The following is a 24,977-nucleotide window of genomic DNA, read 5'->3' on the forward strand; positions in this document are numbered from 1 at the left end:
TCAAAACTAGCAAGGAACTCTTCTAAGATGGAGGTAATTTATTCATGAAAATGGCGGCATCCATGAAAAGAACGTGTGAAGAAGGAGATAGCAGTAACAGTTCACCAAAGTTATCCACTGGTTGTAAGGATGAAAACAAGTTGGACTCATTTCTTACCTGGTCAAGAGAAAACAATCTTTGGCTCTCTCCAAAGGTCAGTAAATGACATGCTTACGACTTTCACACACTGTCTGGTATGGCTACAATACCTAGACTACTTGGTAAGTTGGTAGTAAGGTAGCTCGAGTTTTCTCTGGCCCTGTCACCATGTCTGGTGTAGGGCCTCTAGAGCGCACTATTATATAAAAACGTGGAATTATCCGACACCGTTTGGTGTCGCTAAGAATCTGGTGTAAATACAAACAAGAAATATCTTTATAAAAGATAAACGCATAGTAGGGACTCCAGTTAAAAATTTAAAAAATTACAAAAAATTATGAAAACTGCTTATATAGATAAAGAATGTCATCCAGAGTCAACAATAAATATTTTCTTGGATTAATTGACTGTAGATTAATTACAATTTGCAATTTAATCAATGTGTTATTAACTGGGTCACGATCAACAAGGGGGATAACTCAAATATAACGAGAAGCTTTCATAGAGTATTCGTAACGGAAGGGAAATAACTCTTACAGTATAGTCTGTTTCTCTGGTGCTGAACAAATAAATTCAAAACTGTTTTTTATCGTTACTTAAGTGTTAAAAGTAAGGTCAATACAGTACATGAGGCAGCATAATATGATCAAATATGTTCGTATATCATGAGTTGTTTGTTATAAATACTTCACGCCAATTTACAACAAAAATGTTTATGTAAATACATTTTTCTGGAAAAGGCTATACCACGAAGGGAGGTAACAGTTAGTGTGATTTTATTAAAATATTAATCGCCTTTCTCTGCTGCCATTTAGAAGCTTGAAAAATTCACTTAAAATACCTTGATATATGAGCTTTCATTTAGCATATAGACTTTTATCGACCACAAATATTTTCTTGTTAAAAAAAACAAAAACTCAAACGAACATACCACTCTCAGGTACGGGATATTGGCGATCAATACGTTTTACGGATGAAAGAACAAGTATTTCACTTAACCTGAGAAACGAGAAAATACCTTATAAGTCATAGATAACTGGTGACCTCCTTCCTTACTGTGACACTAAGCATCAAGGCTTATTTCAAATATACTTCAAATAACATGTGCTCGGACCAACTGTCATGGCGAATTTAGACATTACAGTTACCTCCCTTTTCACGCCATCTAGCGATAACTGAAGTCCCTACGCATAGTTTTAATGCTGGTGGTTAATATGAATGAAGGCAAAGCCTTAGAAGAGCGCAGCTAGAATCACCAGACTCACCGTTAATCAAGAAGGATACACAGGGACATGAGAATAACAGTCTAAGAACATGTACTATATTTTCCTCCCCCCCCCCCTTTTTTTTGGGGGGGGGGGCTTAATTTAAAAAAAAATGACACAACGCGTCTGCAAAATATGCTACAAACCAGGCAAATATTAAGTCCTAATCTAATACAATGTCATATAGACTGTAAATTATACATCCCCCATTCAGAAAATAAAAACAAAAAACCCAACAACATATAAACACCTTGTAAAATTAACAATGTATTACATCTATACGTATATCACCTGAAATTTATTGTTTGTCCTGATGTGACTGTCATTGTCTTTACTTTGCCGGATTCCAAATGATCGTACATGTCATATCCCGTCCGTGATGACATGTGCACTGAATAATGGCATCACTAATATACTGCCACATTTCATATGCTACTAACAACGTAAAAGGGCAGACGATACAACAAGATTTTCATATATATCGGGAAAGCGAATATTGTCTCCACAGGGGATCAAAGCTGCGACCCGAGATCTGCTTACTGGTCCGACGCTCTACTGACTGAGCTAAAGGGAAATCCCCACTAGAAATTGCTATGTACACAATTTACAATCAAAACCTGCCTCACTACTCACTTTTCACACGTGTTCATCCCGAACACACATTAACCCAGGTTTAATCCCCATTGAAGCCTCTCATTTTCATATAGCTTGCACTTGGAGTGGTTATCAAAGTCAATGGTTGAAGTAACAAGAAGTAAAATCACTTGCTTAGACTATTAGAGATATATTATAAACATGTATGTTGTGTATATTGTGTATATTGGATAAGTTATGAAAAAAGGGCTTCATTTTCCACATAAGGAACCAAATTACAAAGTCTGTTTTCTCCTGTGAATGTTTGGTATGCTTAACGTCCTCACTGTATACTTATACAATGAGAACTACATTTAGTGTATATAATGTGGAAGCTTGTAATTGAACATCACATAGATTTTGGAAAGTTAGACTAATACAAACAGAATGGAATCTCCTCATTAACATAAATGTTTTGATACACACTGTACATTGTACAATGATAACTTATCCTTTCTTTTTTACGATGCCTTGCTAATCATAATATCCAGTAATTTAAGTTCAAGGTGTAAAGAGATCGACAGAGTAACATTTTTTAGATTATGAACTGTATTTTATTATTTAAATACAATTTTTGATAAAATGTTATGACAAAACAAGAGATCCCTGGGATCTTGGCGCCCACCATTGAACAATCTTCATAGGTTCCATGTCAGATTGATCTTTTCTCTTTTTTCCCTTCCTCTTACTAATCTGTATCAATTGAGAAACATCCCTCCAGTGCTTTTTAAACAAGGGAAACTTATATATGAAATTTGAGATTTAGCGATAATGGTTGTCCGTCGACAATGTTTTCAGATAGGTCCAAAAATGCAATACGACGGACCAAGGGGAATCTACATATGAAATTTGAGGAGGATCCCTTCAGTACTTTCTTAGAAATAGCAAAAACAAACTGCAATTGTCAAAATCCAAGATGGCTGCCTGTCGGCCATGTTGTTTTCCGATCAGTCCTAAAATGTGATATGCATAACTAGGCACCAAGGGGAACCTACATATGGAAATTGAGAAAGATTCCTTTACTACTTTCTCAGAAATAGCGATAACAAACTTCAATGGTCAAAATCCAAGATGGCTGCCTGTCGGCCATGTTGTTTTCCGAACGGTCCCAAAATGCAATATACATAACAGATCAAGGGGAACCTACATATGAAATTTGAGAAAGATCCCTTCAGTGCTTTCACAGAAATAGCAATAACAAACTTCAACTGTCAATATCCAAGATGGCTGCCTGTCGGCCATGTTGTTTTCCGATCAGTACTAAAATGCGATATGCATAACTAGGCACCAAGGAAAACCTACATATGAAATTTGAGAAAGATCCCTTCAGTACTTTCTCAGAAATAGCGATAACAAACTTCAATGGTCAAAATCCAAGATGGCTGCCTGTCGGCCATGTTGTTTTCCGATCACTCTGAATGGGGTGTTAAACTCAGTAATATTTCAGGGTTTTCGGTCGTAACCTGGAAAGTTGAGCTTATAATGTTGTTATCCAATGATAATACAATTAAAATCTGTTCTATATCATGCACATATGCAGCAAAACCTCTTATTCTGCTGTCGCATCCAATTTGATCAGCACCGAAACTGGGAAGGTTCCGATTTAGGTAACCAACGAAATCATGGCAAAATACATTTACCTCGACAGACAAAAGAAAAATACAAATGGTAACTTTTAAGTGATTTGAACTATCTTTCAGTTGACTTGTTTGTTTCGACGAGAGAAAGAAATCATTTAGATCTTGTCGTGTAGGGAACGAGATTTCAAACATGGCTGCCTCTACTCGAGGTGCGAGACCTTTCCCGCGGGACACAATTTCAAAGTTGAAGGGGCATAGAATTGATTGGAAATATAGCTTACACACATGTTGTCTTAAAGAGAGCTTCGCTCTTGCGCCTGCTGGTGAAATAAATCAATGAACTAATGCGTTTCAGCACGGATAACAAAATTAGATCAGTTTTAATCATTTTTGGTAATAATAAGACTGCATTTGAATCAGGAATATGATTTTAATAATGTGTCATTTGAAAAGATACATCCACTTATTTAGCTTGCATTCAATCTTAACTTTGTTTCGTTTTTAACTGCATATCTGCAGTTTGCATTGACCGCTACATTGACCAATCACATACTTCATCTTGACCAGTAACGCCACCTGTCGCGTCATATCCGGGGCCAAAACAAAATTAGAGGGCTATGCCGAAAAAAAAAATCGGGAGTGACATAACACCTACCTTACATTAATTTTGTGGATAAATGAGATATTTATTTACCCCAGAACACTCATTTAGTCACCATCTAGGTGTTTTATTCCGTCCGTATAGACCCTCGCTTTTACCCTTACTTCATTTTATGAACAATCATATGCATAGACTGGAATTCCCTACCACCAAATATGATATAATCTTGATGAAGGAAGTCAATATTACGTAGATGTAGATAGGGGTCCAAGGCCCCTGTGTCATTAATAATGTTCCTTACCTTATAAGGAAGTTCCTTAACTGGTATTTTATTGCTATGTAATAAATGTAAATTTCAGGAATTATCTTTAGTAAGGAATATTGATGAAACTGGGGCCAGACCACATACAATTGTAGCTGCATGTACTCCAAATCAGGGCATATAAGAGTGAGGAATGCTGTCTTCCTGCAAATACATGTAGTCAGACAGTGATTAAGATTTCTCCACAAAAACCCTAAAGTGGAGTTGACCTGGTCCGAACTTGAGGCCATCTGAGAGGATATGATGATTCCTGTACTTGCTGTTAAGATGTGATTTCCTGTCTAGTAGAAGTTTTGGGACTGGCAGTTGATGTTCATGATGTATGATTTCTTTGTGTTGAAACACCCCAGATTAATGACCATCTCTCTGAGTCTTTCTGGAGTTGTAAGTGGTCATCTTTCTGAATGAACCCTTACAGGGCGCAATTGTCAGTGAAGAGGCTAAGTCAAGATTTTGTGATCTAAAGTCATGATTCAGCAACGTTATAGAGATTTTTTCTAGATCGTCCACGATTGTATTTTTGACTCTCAAGAAAAAAACAACAGTTGTTTGGGTATGCTGAAACTGAAAATAATTAATTCAAACAGCAATGTATTTTAATGGATTTATTTCATTCTTTTGTGTTCTTGCAATTTGTTTTGCTAATTATTCATTTAAAAGTTATTTTGTATACATTTAATATGCAATTCACATATTTTAGCTAAGTTTGGAAATTTTAGGAGTTTTGGGACTGTGTGAGCTCGATTCTTATCTGCAACAGAAAAAAACAGCCTGCTAGTTTTCCATGCATTCCATTCCATTTTTTTAGGTCTGTGTTACAAAGCAAGGTTCCTGTGCCCAGTATGGCATGATAACAACAGAAAGTGTGAACTGTGGAGAATGTCTTTTGAAAGTGCCAAGGAAGTTACTTTTGCATCCTCGCACGTCTGCAATATCCCGTTTGCTGAAAAAAGGTATTATATGGTGTCAACATTTCTCTCATGCTCTATTTTTATGAATGATCATAACGTCCCGACACTTTATCACTGGCCCTCCACCTCTGGGTTGCGAGTTCGAAACCTACGTGGGGCAGTTGCCAGGTACTGACTATAGGCCGGTGGTTTTTCTCCGGGTACTCCGGCTTTCCTCCACCTCCAAAACCTGGCACGTCCTTAAATGACCCTGGCTGTTAATAGGACGCTAAACAAAAGCAAACAAACATAACGCAACAACAAAAGCAAAACAACAAACCAGGAGTTTGAAAAGTCAAACTGTTTTAGATAGATTTTGGAAGATGTCAATTTACTTTGTTGCTATATGATAAAGTACATGTTTATTTATGTGAAATTGATGATCTGTATTATTCTGATCAACATTGTATGTACAGTACATGTAACTATAAACATGTGTGACTGTTCACTACAATTATTTGTCCTCTTGTAGAAGCAGCTTCGTTGGCAAGTGAGAGTGGCTGGGTCCCTCTGCTCGTAGCCCTCATGTACGAGTACAACAATCCAGAATCCACATGGCGACCTTACCTTGACCTTGTACCAGACTTTAGAGAACTTGACCTTCCTATGTTTTGGCCTGAGTAAGTTTGAAGTATACATAATCATATGTTAGATTGATGGCAGTGGACCCCTTCCTTCCCAAATCAAACACTTTGTGAAATCCAGATTTTTGTTTTGGCTCCAGATTGTTACTTCCTCACCACATCAGTAGAGAGAGAGAGTGTTTGTCTTTCTATACATAATGTAGGTCATTGTGATTTTTAGCTCGTCTCTTCGAAGAAGAGTGAGAGCTTATGTTGTCACTCCGGCGTCAGTGTTGGTTTTTCAAATGTTAAGTTTTTGGTGCAAGTGTTGAAAGGCATAGTTATTTATGGTAATTTAGTCCCTGTGGGGGTTAAACTATCCTCTGCTGGAGTTAAACTAAAAGATTTTTTGGGAAAAAAAAGATTTTTGATTTTTTTTTGACTTACAAAATTTTTGCTTTAGGTTTTTGGTGCAAGTGTTGAAAGGTATTAATACATCACTTTATAATTGTACTAGGGTGCTGATATTTGGCAATAGATCTAGAGTCACTATGGAGTTAAACTATCCCCTGCCAGAGTTAAACTAAAAGATTTTTTTGGGGAAAAAAAACAGATTTTTCAAATTTTTTGACTTAAAATATTTCTGCGTTAAGTTTTTGGTGCAAGTGTTGAAAGGTGTGAATATTGATGTTTTATATTTTCATTAGGTCCGATTTATTTCATTGATGTTTTATATTTTCATTAGGTCCAATTTATTTTATTGGTGTTTAATATTTTCATTAGGTCTGATTTGTTATATTGATGTTTTATATTAAGGTCTGAGAGAGGATCTTTACTTGGGTCTGCCAACGGGATCCTGAACTGTGTGGAGAGAGATTTAAAATCACTGACAGCAGAATTCACATCAGTTGTTTTGCCATTTGTTCGGAAACACACGGATGTCTTTAGGTAATGTATGATATTTATGTATGTGTCAGAAAGTGTAATGTTAATATAGTGATTATTTATTGTCAGTTATATATATAACTAATAACAATTCAGATGGCCAGAGAATTTTTAGCTGTTTTACCATGATACCGTCCAAATTGGATGCGAGGGCATTTTCTACACCTATATGCTGTTTTCAATTAAGAATACAATGACATCTTTATAAGAAGTACAACATTCTTGTGAGTTACAGATAATTTGTGATAGTTACATTCAAACAAATTCCCTAGATATTTAGTTTTGATACTCCCGATATTTAGTTGTGATACTCCCTAGATATTTAGTTGTGATACTCCCTAGATATTTAGTTGTGATACTCCCTAGATATTTAGTTGTGATACTCCCTAGATATTTAGTTGTCACTCTTCTTAAATATATAGTTGTCACACTCACTTGATATTTAGTTGTCATACTCCCTAGATATTTAGTTGTCATACTTCCTAGATATTTAGTTGTAATATATATATACTTCCTAGATCTTTAGTTGTCATACTCCCTAGATATCTAGTTGTCATACTCCCTAGATATTTAGTTGTCACACTCCCTAGCTATCTAGTTGTCATACTCCCTCGATATTTAGTTGTCATATTCCCTAGATATTTAGTTGTCATACTCCCTAGATATTTAGTTGTCATATATATACTTCCTAGATATTTAGTTGTCATACTCCCTAGATATCTAGTTGTCATACTCCCTAGATATTTAGTTGTCATACTCCCTAGCTATTTAGTTGTCATACTTCCTAGATATTTAGTTGTCATATTCCCTAGATATCTACTTTTTATACTTTCTAAATATTTAGTTGTCATACTCCCTAGATATTTAGTTGTCATACCCCCTAGATATTTAGTTGTGATACTCTCTAAATATTTAGTTGTCATACTTCCTAAATATTTAGTTGTCATACTCCCTAGATATCTAGTTGTCATACTTCCTAAATATTTAGTTGTCACACTCACCAGATATTTAGTTGTCATACTCACTAGATCTTTAGTTGTCATACTCCCTTGCTATTTAGTTGTCATACTCCCTTGATATTTAGTTGTCATATTCCCTAGATATCTACTTTTTATACTTTCTAAATATTTAGTTGTCATACTCCCTAGATATCTACTTTTTATACTTTCTAAATATTTGGTTGTCATACTCCCTAGATATTTAGTTGTGATACTCCCTAGATATTTAGTTGTCACACTCCCTCGATATTTAGTTGTCATATTCCCTAGATATTTAGTTGTCATACTCTCTAGATATCTACTTTTTATACTTTCTAAATATTTAGTTGTCATACTCCCTAGATATTTAGTTGTCATATATATACTTCCTAGATATTTAGTTGTCATACTCCCTAGATATCTAGTTGTCATACTTCATAGCTATTTAGTTGTGATACTCTCTAAATATTTAGTTGTCATACTCACTAGATCTTTAGTTGTCATACTCCCTTGCTATTTAGTTGTCATACTCCCTTGATATTTAGTTGTCATATTCCCTAGATATCTACTTTTTATACTTTCTAAATATTTAGTTGTCATACTCCCTAGATATTTAGTTGTCATACTCCCTAGATATTTAGTTGTCATACTCCCTAGATATCTAGTTGTCACACTTCCTAAATATTTAGTTGTCACACTCACCAGATATTTAGTTGTCATACTTATTAGATATTTAGTTGTCATACTCCCTAGATATCTAGTTGTCATACTTCCTAAATATTTAGTTGTCACACTCACCAGATATTTAGTTGTCATACTCACTAGATCTTTAGTTGTCATACTCCCTTGCTATTTAGTTGTCATACTCCCTTGATATTTAGTTGTCATATTCCCTAGATATCTACTTTTTATACTTTCTAAATATTTAGTTGTCATACTCCCTAGATATCTACTTTTTATACTTTCTAAATATTTGGTTGTCATACTCCCTAGATATTTAGTTGTGATACTCCCTAGATATTTAGTTGTCACACTCCCTCGATATTTAGTTGTCATATTCCCTAGATATTTAGTTGTCATACTCTCTAGATATCTACTTTTTATACTTTCTAAATATTTAGTTGTCATACTCCCTAGATATTTAGTTGTCATATATATACTTCCTAGATATTTAGTTGTCATACTCCCTAAATATCTAGTTGTCATACTTCATAGCTATTTAGTTGTCATACTCCCTAGGTATCTACTTTTTATACTTTCTAAATATTTAGTTGTCATACTCCCTAGATATTTAGTTGTCATACTCCCTAGATATTTAGTTGTGATACTCTCTAAATATTTAGTTGTCATACTTCCTAAATATTTAGTTGTCACACTCACTAGATATTTAGTTGTCATACTCCCTAGATATCTAGTTGTCACACTTCCTAAATATTTAGTTGTCACACTCCCTTGCTATTAAGTTGTCATACTTCCTAAATATTTAGTCGTCATATGTTCTCCCTAGCTTTTTAGTTGTCAAACTCCCTGTATGTTAAGTTGTCATACTCCCTCTACGTTAAGTTGTCATACTTCCTCTATGTTAAGTTGTCATACTCCCTAGCTATTTAGTTATCATACTCCCTAGCTATTTAGTTATCATACTCCCTAGCTATTTAGTTATCATACTCCCTAGCTATTTAGTTATCATACTCCCTAGCTATTTAGTTATCATACTCCCTAGCTATTTAGTTATCATACTCCCTCTACGTTAAGTTGTCATACTCCCTAGCTATTTAGTTATCATACTCCCTAGCTATTTAGTTATCATACTCCCTAGCTATTTAGTTATCATACTCCCTAGCTATTTAGTTATCATACTCCCTAGCTATTTAGTTATCATACTCCCTGTATGTTAAGTTGTCATACTCCCTCTACATTAAGTTGTCATACTTCCTCTATGTTAAGTTGTCATACTCCCTAGCTATTTAGTTATCATACTCCCTAGCTATTTAGTTATCATACTCCCTAGCTATTTAGTTATCATACTCCCTGTATGTTAAGTTGTCATACTCCCTCTACGTTAAGTTGTCATACTTCCTCTATGTTAAGTTGTCATACTCCCTAGCTATTTAGTTATCATACTCCCTAGCTATTTAGCTATCATACTCCCTAGCTATTTAGTTATCATACTCCCTAGCTATTTAGTTATCATACTCCCTGTATGTTAAGTTGTCATACTCCCTCTACGTTATGTTGTCATACTTCCTCTATGTTAAGTTATCATACTCCCTAGCTATTTAGTTATCATACTCCCTGTATGTTCAGTTGTGTCATAGCCATGTATGTTTATATGTTAGTCCTGCCTGTGAGAGTCTGGAGCTGTACAAGAAAATGGTGGCCTTTGTAATGGCGTACAGTTTTACCGAACCTACAGCAGACAATGAAGATGAACAGATGAAGGACGCTCCGTCTAAAACTGCCCCCATGATGGTCCCTATGGCCGACATACTAAACCATGTAGCCCATAATAATGCTGAGCTTCGTTTTGAAAAAGAATTTTTGAAAATGGTTTCAACTTCTGAAATTGCCAAGGTTGGTTTTCATGTTCGAATTCGAAGGTAACACTTTATTTTCTAGTTAATACCATTGTTAAACCAGGTCATGTTATATTTACATTTAGATATAAATTTAAATTAAACTATTGAGTGAGTAGAAACTTAATTGATAAAGTCAAAGGTAAATGTCATTGAGAATCAAATAGTACCCATATTGCATTTAAATAAGCTTTTTATTCACGGTTGTGCTTAGCTATGTAAATGTGTGAAAAAAATATCTAAAAGAACAATTATGTTCATCCTGCAGTAGTATCAGGGTGTGAGGGTATCATTGATGAACAATTCGTCCTACAGTAGTATCGGGGTGTGAGGGTATCAGTGATGAACAATTTGTCCTACAGTAGTATCGGGGTGTGAGGGTATCAGTGATGAACAATTCGTCCTACAGTAGTATCGGGGTGTGAGGGTATCAGTGATGAACAATTCGTCCTACAGTAGTATCGGGGTGTGAGGGTATCAGTGATGAACAATTCGTCCTACAGTAGTATCGGGGCGTGAGGGTATCAGTGATGAACAATTCGTCCTACAGTAGTATCGGGGTGTGAGGGGTATCAGTGATGAACAATTCATCCTACAGTAGTATCGGGGCGTGAGGGTATCAGTGATGAACATTTCGTCCTGCAGTAGTATCGGGGAAGTGAGGGTATCAGTGATGAACAATTCGTCCTGCAGTAGTATCGGGGTGTGAGGGTATCAGTGATGAACAATTCATCCTGCAGTAGTATCAGGGTTTGAGGGTATCAGTGATGAACAATTCGTCCTGCAGTAGTATCGGGGTGTGAGGGTATCAGTGATGAACAATTCGTCCTGCAGTAGTATCGGGGTGTGAGGGTATCAGTGATGAACAATTCGTCCTACAGTAGTATCGGGGTGTGAGGGTATCAGTGATGAACAATTCGTCCTACAGTAGTATCGGGGTGTGAGGGTATCGGTGATGAACAATTCGTCCTACAGTAGTATCGGGGTGTGAGGGTATCAGTGATGAACAATTCGTCCTACAGTAGTATCGGGGCGTGAGGGTATCAGTGATGAACAATTCGTCCTACAGTAGTATCGGGGTGTGAGGGTATCAGTGATGAACAATTCGTCCTACAGTAGTATCGGGGTTTGAGGGTATCAGTGATGAACAATTCATCCTACAGTAGTATCGGGGTGTGAGGGTATCAGTGATGAACAATTCGTCCTACAGTAGTATCGGGGTGTGAGGGTATCAGTGATGAACAATTCATCCTGCAGTAGTATCGGGGTGTGAGGGTATCGGTGATGAACAATTCATCCTACAGTAGTATCAGGGTCTGAGGGTATCAGTGATGAACAATTCATCCTGCAGTAGTATCGGGGTGTGAGGGTATCGGTGATGAACAATTCGTCCTACAGTAGTATCGGGGTGTGAGGGTATCAGTGATGAACAATTCGTCCTACAGTAGTATCGGGGCGTGAGGGTATCAGTGATGAACAATTCGTCCTACAGTAGTATCTGGTGTGAGGGTATTAGTGATGAACAATTCGTCCTGCGGTAGTATCGGGGTGTGAGGGTATCAGTGATTGATGAACATTTCGTCCTGCGGTAGTATCGAGGTGTGAGGGTACCAGTGATGAACAATTCATCCTGCAGTAGTATCGGGGTGTGAGGGTATCGGTGATGAACAATTCGTCCTGCAGTAGTATCGGGGTGTGAGGGTATCGGTGATGAACAATTCGTCCTGCAGTAGTATCGAGGTCTGAGGGTATCGGTGATGAACAATTCGTCCTGCAGTAGTATCGGGGTGTGAGGGTATCGGTGATGAACAATTCGTCCTACAGTAGTATCGGGATGTGAGGGTATCAGTGATGAACAATTCGTCCTGCTGTAGTATCGGGATGTGAGGGTATCAGTGATGAACAATTCATCCTGCAGTAGTATCGGGGTGTGAGGTATGGGGATGGTTTTTTCTCTTTTCAGGGGGGAAATATTTTTTAGGGGATTTTTGAAAAAAGAAACTTACAGTAGTTTTTGAGGGTACCCCCTGAAAAAAACAATGTGATATTTGGGTTTTGGGGGGGAAATTATAACCTCATTCTTTGGGGGAAAAATGTTCAATTTGGGGTATCTTTAATGAAAAAAAGCCTTTTGTGGTTTCGGGGGGGGGTGTGGGGTACCCCGTTTGATGAATTTTTTTCCACGTTTATTTTCCCTTTTTGAATTATCCGGTGATTTTTTGAAAAAAACCTTTCCTTTTTACAGGGGGCCCCAATTTCAAACTACGAAAGTTTTTCCAAAAAAAAGTTTGAAAACTTAAAATGGGCTTGGGTACACCATACGAAAAAAAGAAACATTTATATTGTATTTAAAAGACAAAGGTTATTAAAAAAATTCATCTTTAGTACAAAAGTTTATCAGACCGTTTAAAACAAACAGACTGTTTCAAAAGTTAAAAGGGGGTATTTAAACCCGTTCTATATGATATATTTTTCCTTTCCCTGTCATATTAAAACGTTTTCTATTGACTTATTTTAAAAAAAGTGAAATTTTGTTTAAAATTTAACTACTCATTTAAAAAATTCCCCATACTTTTTAAAAAATTTTCACTGCTCATTCAAAAAGTTATAAAAACTGTCCCTTTAAAAAAATTATAACTATCAGGAAAACGTTACTAACTGACTCGGGATTAAAACATTACCCCAACTGACTCGTATTTAAAACTTACTTTAAAAATGCCGTTTTTTTTAAACAAATTTTTTCTTTCCTCCAGATTAAAAAGGTCATTTCTGTAGTATAACTTTTTTTAGATTTTAAATTTCAAGGCATTTTAAAAAAATTTTTAAACCCCCCCAAAACAGTTAAATTATTTTTAGGGGTTATATTTTTTTAGGTTTTTTGTAGGAATTACCAGCTGTGGTTTTGGGAAAACAAGTTTTTTATTTCGTTTTTTTGAGGGAGATAACCTGTGGGGGAGACAACAATTTTTATTGTGTAGGGGGATAACCCCTGGGTGTTGGAAAACAAATTTATTTGGGTTTTTTTTTTGGGGGAGATTACCACTGTGGTGGGACTACTTATTTGGGGAATAGATTACCGCGTGGTGTGTACATACAGTTTTCTGTGGGTAAATTACCGCGTGGGGTTTGAGACAAAAAGTTTATCGGGGTATAGATATACCCCTGTGGTTTTGTACAACAATTTTTTCTTGTAGGTAATATACCGTTTTGGTGGGACAACAAGTTTTTTTGGGGGTTTAAAAAGGGAGGATAAACCACTTGGGGGGTTTTGAAACAATTTATTTTGTGTAGGGAAAATACCAGTTTTTGGTGTTGAAATACAAGTTTTTTTGGGGGGTTTTTTTCTGTGTAGGTAGATTCCGCTGTGGTGTTGGACTCCCAAATTATTTGGGTAGTAATAAAATTTTTTGTAGGGAATAAGTTGTTTGGGGGGAGAATTTCAAAACTGTGGGTGAAACAAGTTTTCTGTGTAGGGATATCCAGCGTGGTTTGGACTACAAGTTTATTGTGTAGGGAAAATTTCCCGTGGGGGGAACATACAAGTTTTTCTTTTAGGGGATATACCAGGGGGGTTGTGAAAACATTTATCTGTGTAGGTAGATATACCAGTTGGTTTTTGAATTTCAATTTTTTTTGTGTAGGAAATATACCAGCTTTTTGTTGAGACAACAAATTTTTCTGGTAGGTAGATATACCAGTGTGGGGTGAGACAAAAAGTTTTCTGTGTAAGGTGAATCCGCTGTGGTGTTGTGACATACAAGTTTATCTGTGTAGGTAGATATACCAGCGGGGTTAAAAATTTCAGTTTTTGTGTAGGTAGATATACCAGCTGTGGTGTTGAGACATACAAGTTTATCTGTGTAGGTAGATATACCAGCTGTGGTGTTGTGACATACAAGTTTTATCTGTGTAGGTAGATATACCAGCTGTGGTGTTAGGGGGCTACAATTTACTTTGGGGAGGTAGATATACCGCTGTGGGTTTTGAAACAAACGGGTAGGGGAACCGCTTTTTTGAAAAACATTATTTGGGGAAATAATGTGGGGTTTTTAAAAACGGGTTTAAAAATTTATCTTTTTATTTTCCACTTTTTGAATAAAAGTTTCTTTTGGGGAATTAAATTTTTCTTTATTTTAAAATAATTGGGGTTTTTTTTTTACAAATTTTTTGAGGTAAAAAGGGTTTTGTAAATTTTTTCCCCGGTAATAAAATTTTTTGATAAATTTACTTGAGGCTAATAACCCACTTTTTTAAAAAATTTTCTTTAATTAAACCCTTTTTGGGGCAAAAATTTATTTTGGGAAAATTAAACTTGGGTTTGTTAAAAATTTTTTTTTAGGGATTAAAGCTTTTTAAACCAATTTTATCTGGGGTTTACAGTAATTTAACTGGGTTGGACAAAAATTTATTTTAGTCTGTATACCGCTGGGTTTTTGGGAAAAAATTTTTTTTTAGGGAAAAAGGGGGTGGAACAACGTTTTTTGTGGGGGATAATAAGTTTTTGGGAGGTAGAATTACCACTTGGTGTTTAATTATAAACTTTTATTATAAAAGGGGGGTTTTGAGAATTCATTTTTCGTTAGGTAAAAAATGTGGGGAAATACAATTTTTTTTAGGGAATTAGCTTTTTGTTAAATAAATTTTATCTGGTAATTCAAGTTTTTTGTGGGAATTACCCTTGGTTAAAAATACAATTTTCTTTAGGTATCCCTTTTTTAACCAACGGTTAGTATATCCAAATTACTGTGTGAGATATACCAGTTTGGGGGTTGGCAAGATCGTTAGAAAAATTTTTTTTTAGGGATAACCCCCTGGGTGTTTTAAACAAGAATTTTGTATAGATATAAGCTCTTTGAACTACAATTTATCTTAAAAAAATTGTAAAAAACCCCTTTTTGGGTTTGGGGTACAAGTTTTTGCCGGAGTAATTCACTTTTGGGTTTACAATTTTTTTCGGTAAGTAAAAACTGTTTTTGGAAAAAATTTATCGTGGGAATCCCCTGTTTGGGGAAAAAAGTTTTTCTGTTATACAAATAGAAAAACCCGGGGGCCCACTTTATTGTGTGGGTTTTATATAACCCCCTTGTGTTGAAATAAAGAATCGTTTAGAATAACCAGGGATTTAAAAATTAAGTTTAAAATTTATCGGTAGTTAAATCCCGTTGAAAAAGTTTTATCAGGAAATCCACTTTTGGGGTTCAATTTTCTTTTTGATTACCCCTTTTGGCTCAACGTGAGTGTTGTCTCCAGGAAGTGGTGGGAGAAGACGATTCCTTTGTGTTGAGTAATGAAGCTATAGAGACATGCGATGAACTGGAGGCAACTCTCAAGGTAAGTTGAGACTTATAACTGAACTTACAAAGTAAATGATGACTCATAAGTCAACTCTCAAGCTAAGCAGTAACTCACAAGTCAACTCTCAAGGTAAGTGGTAACTCATGATCACAAGTCAACTCTCTAGGTAAGTTGAGACTTATAACTGAACTTACAAAGTAAATGATGACTCATAAGTCAACTCTCAAGCTAAGCAGTAACTCACAAGTCAACTCTCAAGCTAAGCAGTAACTCACAAGTCAACTCTCAAGGTAAGTGGTGACTCATAAGTCAACTCTCAAGGTAAAATGTGACAAATAATCCAATTCTCAAGGTATGACTCATTTTCTTAACCAACAAGGTAAATGATGACTCACAATTAAACATGAAGGGTAAGTGATGACTCAATACTTAAATTTGAATGTGTGCAATGACTCATTAGTAAACTATTATATATCAATTATAGAGTCCAGACTGGAAAGTGTTAAACAGAGTGATGTCCACTACTAGATATCATAGCTGTAGTATATCTGTAACTATGCTAGTCTCTGTCCATTTCTTGACGAAAATTTGCTATATCACATAGTGGTATTCCGATTAATCAAGTTCGCCGAGTATCACTTAAAATTGTTTGAGGTGTTGACGAATTAATCGAGTAAGAAATCTGTAATTGACTTTCATCAGAAATAACCGACATCATGACAAAGGAAAGAATATTAACTGATTGATATAACAAGTGAGAAAAAAATCAATCACTTAATTGTGGTCGTTGCTTATATCAGATAGAATACAAGTGTCTAGATGAATAAAATGGCACAGTAAGCGCACATAGTATGTAATAACCAAAGAAAGATAATTAAAAATTAATTGATTTTAATCGGTCATAGATTGAATAGCAAAGTTGATGATTGATCAGGAAATTCCAACTGATTCCCATCACTAGTACAGTATTACATTTGAGCTCACCAAGCCTAATTATTTGGGATGAATGTTTGATTAAAAACACTATACATACTGACCACTGACCACTGTCCAGGTACTGGAGATGACCAGGAGTGAGTTTGAGGACTACCAGGAGAAAGATGGTTGGAGTGAAGATGAAGGAGATGATGAGGAAGACCGTGATGAGAAGTGGATGTTTGGTAAGGGCCGCTGTAATAAACAACCTTTACATCCTCATATGAAAAACTCCGAGTGCACATAGCATTTCCCACATCACTCTGTCACTCTGAAATTCCCTTCCCACTAAGTTACAAATTTGGCAAATACAATCTAGATTGACAGAAATTTGAAAGAGAATATATATAACTTGTACAAATAAGGCCTGATGTGTAACAATGCCATTGTTTGTTTGTTTTTGTTTAATGTCCTATTAACAATACCATATGTAATACCATCTACTTTAAAAACAGCAATAAATATTTTTCTCTTGTAAAGATTTATTTTTAGAATAATGATTGAAATAAGAGATGGGGATAGTTTCCTTATTATCGACCCCCTCTCTATGGTTTGGAAGGAGTTATAGGGATAGGGTGATATGTACATATGTAACTAAACAACATTCTCACTCTATTGACTTAATTAAAGATCTAATTGTTCCCAAACTTCATCCACTCAAAACCATTATATCTTGACCAAGTTCACATTTCAACCACCTTGGGTCAATTTTTAGGTCACTGTTACTATAAATAGATTTCCAATGCCCTTCCTGTACTGACTTCATTGATTATCCAATTTTCCTGAAACTTCTTCCCCTTTTGTTCTGTACCTGACCATTGAATCTCAGTTTCTGTACCTGGTTATTGAATCTCAGTTTGTGTACCTGACTATTGAATCACAGTTTTTTTTTACCTGGTTATTGAATCACAGTTTGTGTACCTGACTATTGAATCACAGTTTCTGTACCTGATTATTGAATCTCAGTTTCTGTACCTGATTATTGAATCTCAGTTTTTTTTTAATACCTGGTTATTGAATCTCAGTTTGTGTACCTGGTTATTGAATCACAGTTTGTGTACCTGATTATTGAATCTCAGTTTGTGTACCTGGTTATTGAATCACAGTTTGTGTACCTGGTTATTGAATCTCAGTTTGTGTACCTGATTATTGAATCTCAGTTTGTGTACCTGGTTATTGAATCACAGTTTCTGTACCTGACTATTGAATCTCAGTTTGTGTACCTGATTATTGAATCACAGTTTCTGTACCTGATTATTGAATCACAGTTTCTGTACCTGACTATTGAATCTCAGTTTGTGTACCTGGTTATTGAATCACAGTTTCTGTACCTGATTATTGAATCTCAGTTTGTGTACCTGATTATTGAATCACAGTTTGTGTACCTGGTTATTGAATCACAGTTTCTATACCTGATTATTGAATCACAGTTTCTATACCTGATTATTGAACACTTCTCTAATCTTAGTATTGTTTTGATGTTATAGTTCCAAATGGCATTCCAAAACTGAAGGAGACATGGAAACAAATATTGAAAGGGTAAGTTGTGAGTTGTAATTGTCCTAAGTATCGGATAATTACCTTGAGTGTACTTGGAAGGGAACATGTGCTAGTATCGTAAGTGCTAAAGGATGAGAGACAGGATATGCCCTGTAGCTGGCAGAGTAACATTCTGTCAAACGTTCATGTCTTTTATGTCTATTCGGATCAGTATACTCCAACAATGTTAAAGGTTCAACGCGGCCAGAAACTTTGAAGTGGATCGAAGTGTAACAGTTGGCTCAATAATTTTAGATAATAAATCGGCCGACCAGCGCCGCCTTATATGAGTATTCAGACCGGTTACATATTTAGACCACATTTAATGAAAACAGGTTTCTAATCAAATGTATTCAGAAATTATTGAAATATAAGGTCTAGACTAAGAACATATCTTTGTGAATAGCCTATCTGCCTGGTAACTATGATTATGTTATGTGCCGAAAAGTTTGGATTGTATCCGGTAGCCAATGATTGAACTGAGCAGATTATTCCGACAATTACATTCTAATTCTGACTATTACATTCTTATTCCGACTATTACATTCTTATTCCGACAATTACATTCTTATTCTGACTATTACATTCTTATTCCGACTATTACATTCTTATTCCGACAATTACATTCTTATTCTGACAATTACATTCTTATTCCGACTATTACATTCTTATTCTGACTATTACATTCTTATTCCAACAATTACATTCTTATTCCGACAATTACATTCTTATTCCGACTATTACATTCTTATTCCGACTATTACATTCTTATTCCAACAATTACATTCTTATTCCGACAATTACATTCTTATTCTGACTATTACATTCTTATTCCGACTATTACATTCTTATTCCGACAATTACATTCTTATTCCAACAATTACATTCTTATTCCGACAATTACATTCTTATTCCGACAATTACATTCTTATTCCGACTATCTTATTCCAACAATTACATTCTTATTCCGACAATTACATTCTTATTCTGACTATTACATTCTTATTCCGACTATTACATTCTTATTCCGACAATTACATTCTTATTCCGACTATTACATTCTTATTCGGACTTTTACATTCTTATTCCGACAATTACATTCTTATTCCAACAATTACATTCTTATTCCGACAATTACATTCTTATTCTGACTATTACATTCTTATTCGGACTTTTACATTCTTATTCCGACTATTACATTCTTATTCCGACTATTACATTCTTATTCCAACAATTACATTCTTATTCTGACTATTACATTCTTATTCGGACTTTTACATTCTTATTCCGACTATTACATTCTTATTCCAACAATTACATTCTTATTCCGACAATTACATTCTTATTCCGACTATAACATTCTTATTCCGACTATTATATTTAATTCTTATTTCGACTATTACATTCTTATTCCGACTATTACATTCTTATTCCGACAATTACATTCTTATTCCGACTTTTACATTCTTATTCCGACTATTACATTCTTATTCCGACTATTACATTCTTATTCTAACTATTACATTCTTATTCCGACTATTACGTTCTTATTCCGACTATAATTATTATTCTGACTATTACATTCTTATTCCGACTATAATTCTTATTTTGACTATTACATTCTTATTCCGACAATTACATTCTTATTCCGACTATTACATTCTTATTCCGACTATTACATTCTTATTCTGACTATTACATTCTTATTCTGACTATTACATTCTTATTCCGACTATTACATTCTTATTCTGACTATTACATTCTTATTCCGACTATTACATTCTTATTCCGACTATAATTCTTATTTTGACTATTACATTCTTATTCTGACTATTACATTCTTATTCTGACTATTACATTCTTATTATGACTATTACATTCTTATTCTGACTATTACATTCTTATTCCGACTATTACATTCTTATTCCGACTATAATTCTTATTTTGACTATTACATTCTTATTCTGACTATTCCGACTATTACATTCTTATTCCGACTATTACATTCTTATTCTGACTATTACATTCTAATTCTGACTATTACATTCTTATTCCGACTATTACATTCTTATTCCGACTATTACATTCTTATTCTGACTATTACATTTTTATTCTGACTATTACATTCTTATTCCAACTATTACATTCTTATTCCGACTGTTACATTCTTATTCCGACTGTTACATTCTTATTCCGACTATTACATTCTTATTCCGACTATTACATTCTTATTCCGACTATTACATTCTTATTCCAACTATTACATTTTTATTCCGACTATTACATTCTTATTCCGACAATTACATTCTTTTTCCGACTCTTACATTCTTATTCCGACTATTACATTCTTATTCCGACTATTACATTCTTATTCCGACTATTACATTCTTATTCCGACAATTACATTCTTATTCCGACAATTACATTCTTATTCCGACTATTACATTCTTATTCCGACAATTACATTCTTATTCCGACAATTACATTCTTATTCCGACAATTACATTCTTATTCCGACTATTACATTCTTATTCCGACAATTACATTCTTATTCCGACTATTACATTCTTATTCCGACAATTACATTCTTATTCCGACTATTACATTCTTATTCCGACAATTACATTCTTATTCTGACTATTACATTCTTATTCCGACAATTACATTCTTATTCCGACTATTACATTCTTATTCCGACAATTACATTCTTATTCCGACAATTACATTATCATTCCGACTATTACATTCTTATTCCGACTATTACATTCTTATTCCGACAATTACATTCTTATTCCGACAATTACATTATCATTCCGACTATTACATTCTTATTCCGACTATTACATTCTTATTCCGACAATTACATTCTTATTCCGACAATTACATTATCATTCCGACTATTACATTCTTATTCCGACAATTACATTCTTATTCCGACAATTACGTTATCATTCCGACTATTACATTCTTATTCCAACTATTACATTCTTATTCTGACTATTACATTCTTATTCCAATCATTACATTCTTATTCCGACTATTACATTTTTATTCCGACTATTACATTCTTATTCTGACTATTACATTCTTATTCCAATCATTACATTCTTATTCCGACTATTACATTCTTATTCCAATCATTACATTCTTATTCCGGTTATTACATTTTTATTCCGACAATTACATTCTTATTCCGACAATTACATTCTTATTCCGACAATTACATTCTTATTCCGACTATTACATTCTTATTCCGACTATTACATTCTTATTCCGACAATTACATTCTTATTCCGACTATTACATTCTTATTCTGTCTATTACATTCTTATTCTGACTATTACATTCTAATTCCGACTATTACATTCTTATTCCGACAATTACATTCTTATTCCGACAATTACATTCTTATTCCGACTATTACATTCTAATTCCGACAATTACATTCTTATTCCGACTATTACATTTTTATTCCGACAATTACATTCTTATTCCGACAATTACATTCTTATTCCGACAATTACATTCTTATTCCGACTATTACATTCTTATTCCGACAATTACGTTCTTATTCCGACAATTACATTCTTATTCCGACAATTACATTCTTATTCCGACTATTACATTCTTATTCCGACTATTACATTCTAATTCCGACAATTACATTCTTATTCCGACAATTACATTCTTATTCCGACTCTTACATTCTTATTCCGACAGGTGTGCTGAAAAATGTCTTGCGCTGTACAGTACAAGTCTGGAGGAAGATGAAGAATGTCTGGCCTCGAGACTGGACTCCCTGTCTCAGCGACAGAAGTACGTGCTGTACACCAACCACGGACAGAAACTTATCCTACAGAAACTGCTGGACAGTTGTAGCTGATCCTATATGAATATCATTCTTACTGAACACTTCTGTACAGTGGTGAATTAGGAGAATTTTGTTATGTTGTCTTACAGCCTCATATAAGACATGAATAATTACATAAACATGAACAGCTACATAAACTATAAATGGCCTTGATGGATAAAAAGCTGTTTATGACTTGTTACTGGTTAATAATTGTCAATCTCTGAAAGTTCTGATCCTGGTAATTACCGGAGATTGTACTTGATCTGCATGATTACAATGTTGGTTTCCTTAGTTTTCAATCTGCAGAAATTTGCTAGCGAGAAAGAGTTCGAAGTCTAAAAAGGCATACTAATAATAACTGTCTGCAGCATGTCATCAGTTATAGATAAAGCCAATTATAAAATATTGTTATTAGGTCTTTTAGACTCTATATTACTTCTTGCTAGCCAACTATTCATTGGAAAATTGATAAGGTTGTCTTTAAATGTGGTGCACCACAGTACATGGTAAGACATTATGTTCCCTTAGAGCACTTCGATGTTGTACTATTGCACACTATGTCATAGTGTGCAATAGTACAACATCGAAGTGATCTAAGGGAGATAACTGCATAATGAATGTTGCAGAACTTTTCTCAAAACTCAATTTACATTAAAAATTCTCACCACAATGCATTACATAATTTTGGCCTATTCTTAAAACAACAAGAAATACTATAAATGTATATTTGCTCCGTTTGATAACATGAAAGTGTTGTTGCCATGTGACAGGACTTACTTTGGACACATATTATTTTCTGGGAATATCCAATACATGACATTTGGGAGGTTTGTTATGTCACTGAATGCCTTTTTCTGGTAGTGGGCAGATTTAGACCCGGTGTCATGAAATTTATGTAAACGTGGTATTTCTGAAGGGGTTTAGTTTTGTGAATTTGTCAAGTTAATTATACGTGTTGGGGCTAATTATGCGGTTTATTTTGTCATTTTCTCTTGTTCCATATGTAAATATCTCATACATAACAGAATTATGGAGAAGTTTTGCCGTCAAATGGCCTTCGTGTATTTAGTGTTAATTTCCACGTTTACAGTTCCATAAGTGTTCAGATGTACACTGTTCTTCGTGCACCAGTTAAGTACATTTAATTTTACATTTTTTATTGTATTGAAGATATGTGTTAATGGAACTGTGCATCATGTTCACATAAATATGTATCAACTTAAGATATTTTCAAACTGATAGAAATTTTACTGATACTGCTTTTGTTACTTTTGACCTTCTCAAAAAACATGTTGAAGTGAAGAATGGACATTGTGCCATGTAATTAGCATGAGTTGTCTTTGTGTATGTATGTTATAAGGGCAATCTCAATAAACTTTAGTATTCTGGAATTAAAGACTTTATCATTTGATTAATTATGAAGAATTTAATCTTACGTACATTACCTTGAGCTACTTAAAGGACACTAGACAATGCTCAACCAAACAAAGTCATCAAGTTAAAATGTTTGCTGGGTTTATTGCCTCCTGAAGACCCAGGGTTGTTTTGAGGTGGGGGTCTCCATGTAGTAGTTGTTGACTACCTCATTGAACAACACACAAGAGGCCCATCAAATGCCATCCAGAGCAATTGTTGTAAAGAGTCTTGCCCAGGGAAACCACAACAGCACAGGGCAGCCGTTCCTTGGCTTCCTGAGAAACAAAAACGAACACTGGTCTGGAGCTGCAAACGACATACTTTAACCTGAGATAACGCGGCCTATGTTCTGATCGACTTAGCTAATGCAAAAGAGTTCCTCTGTTATGACCGACAGCTTATAATGATTCCTCAATGAAAATGACTATGATTAAGCTTGACAGATTTCCTCGGTTACAAATGACCAAGAAATGTATAACTTACTGGGAAATTGAAATAAATCACAGAGGCACATCTACTCTATGTAGAGTAGTACATTCGTGTGGCAAGAACCTGTCCATTGTTAGAAAGAGCCCTTTGTTTTGTTTTTTATTAAAATCTGCTTTGTAATAGGTTAATAGTATGTAGGTGATTTGTCGAGACAACTATCATTTTCCACTTTATATTTGAATGCCACATGTTCAGTGTTCCATACAACATTAATTAAGCATTATACAGTTTCCTAACCTGAGAATTATGATTGTTTATTGATAGCCCACCTGGCCCAAAGGGTTGGTTATTATTGGTAAACCGTATCTCACCTGGCCCAAAGGGTTGGCGAGCTTATGCTATGGTGTATCGTCTTTGTCGTCTGTCAACATTTCCTTTAAATTGCTACCAGTCCTGAGCGACTAAATGGATTTTGATAAAATTTGGTCAGGAGCATTTATGAATTGAGGGTGTGGCTCTCCTGGAGCCAGAGAGGTGAGGCACAAAAGGGGAAATTGAGGCAAACCATTGAAATCACTGCTAGTCCTGTAAAACTTGATGGACTTCGATGAAGTTTGGTCTGTAGTATAAATGTAAATGGAGAATGTAACCCCTGGGGCCAGTGGGGCGGGGCTTAATAGGGGAAATAGAGACAAATCCTTTAAATTGTTACTTAGTGTCGAATAACAGAATGAATTTGATGAAATTTGGTCTGGAGCATTAATGGGCAAAGGAGATCCAATGTTATATAAACAGGCTGTGGCTTCCTGGGGCTGAAGGGGTGGGCCTATTAGGGCAAATGTAGCATTTAACTTTCATTCTTCTTAGGATGTCAGCATTTGGTTCACAGTTAGTTTGAACCATTAATGGGAGAGGCAGC

At 35.0% G+C, this 24,977-nt stretch overlaps 1 protein-coding gene across 1 annotated transcript; it reads left to right on the forward strand.

The window, feature by feature from the left end:
- The first annotated feature begins 20 nt into the window (after nt 1-20).
- LOC117332329 (N-lysine methyltransferase SETD6-like) lies at nt 21-23,604 on the forward strand. Its single transcript, XM_033891214.1, has 9 exons — nt 21-194; nt 5,349-5,493; nt 5,963-6,110; nt 6,870-7,001; nt 10,315-10,549; nt 15,790-15,882; nt 16,901-17,006; nt 18,309-18,360; nt 22,081-23,604. The coding sequence occupies exons 1-9, from the start codon at nt 45-47 to the stop codon at nt 22,241-22,243; spliced, it is 1,224 nt and encodes a 407-aa protein (XP_033747105.1). The 5' UTR covers nt 21-44; the 3' UTR covers nt 22,244-23,604.
- Nucleotides 23,605-24,977: the final 1,373 nt, after the last annotated feature.

The sequence above is a fragment of the Pecten maximus genome, chromosome 8 (assembly GCF_902652985.1).
Source record: "Pecten maximus chromosome 8, xPecMax1.1, whole genome shotgun sequence".
Taxonomy (NCBI): domain Eukaryota; kingdom Metazoa; phylum Mollusca; class Bivalvia; order Pectinida; family Pectinidae; genus Pecten; species Pecten maximus.

Coding starts and splice junctions, on each gene's coding strand:
- LOC117332329 (XM_033891214.1), top strand. CDS start 45: ATGAAAATGGCGGCATCCATGAAAAGAACGTGTGAAGAAGGAGATAGC. Junction 10,550..15,789: donor CAACTTCTGAAATTGCCAAG/GTTGGTTTTCAT, acceptor GCTCAACGTGAG/TGTTGTCTCCAGGAAGTGGT. Junction 18,361..22,080: donor TGGAAACAAATATTGAAAGG/GTAAGTTGTGAG, acceptor TTATTCCGACAG/GTGTGCTGAAAAATGTCTTG.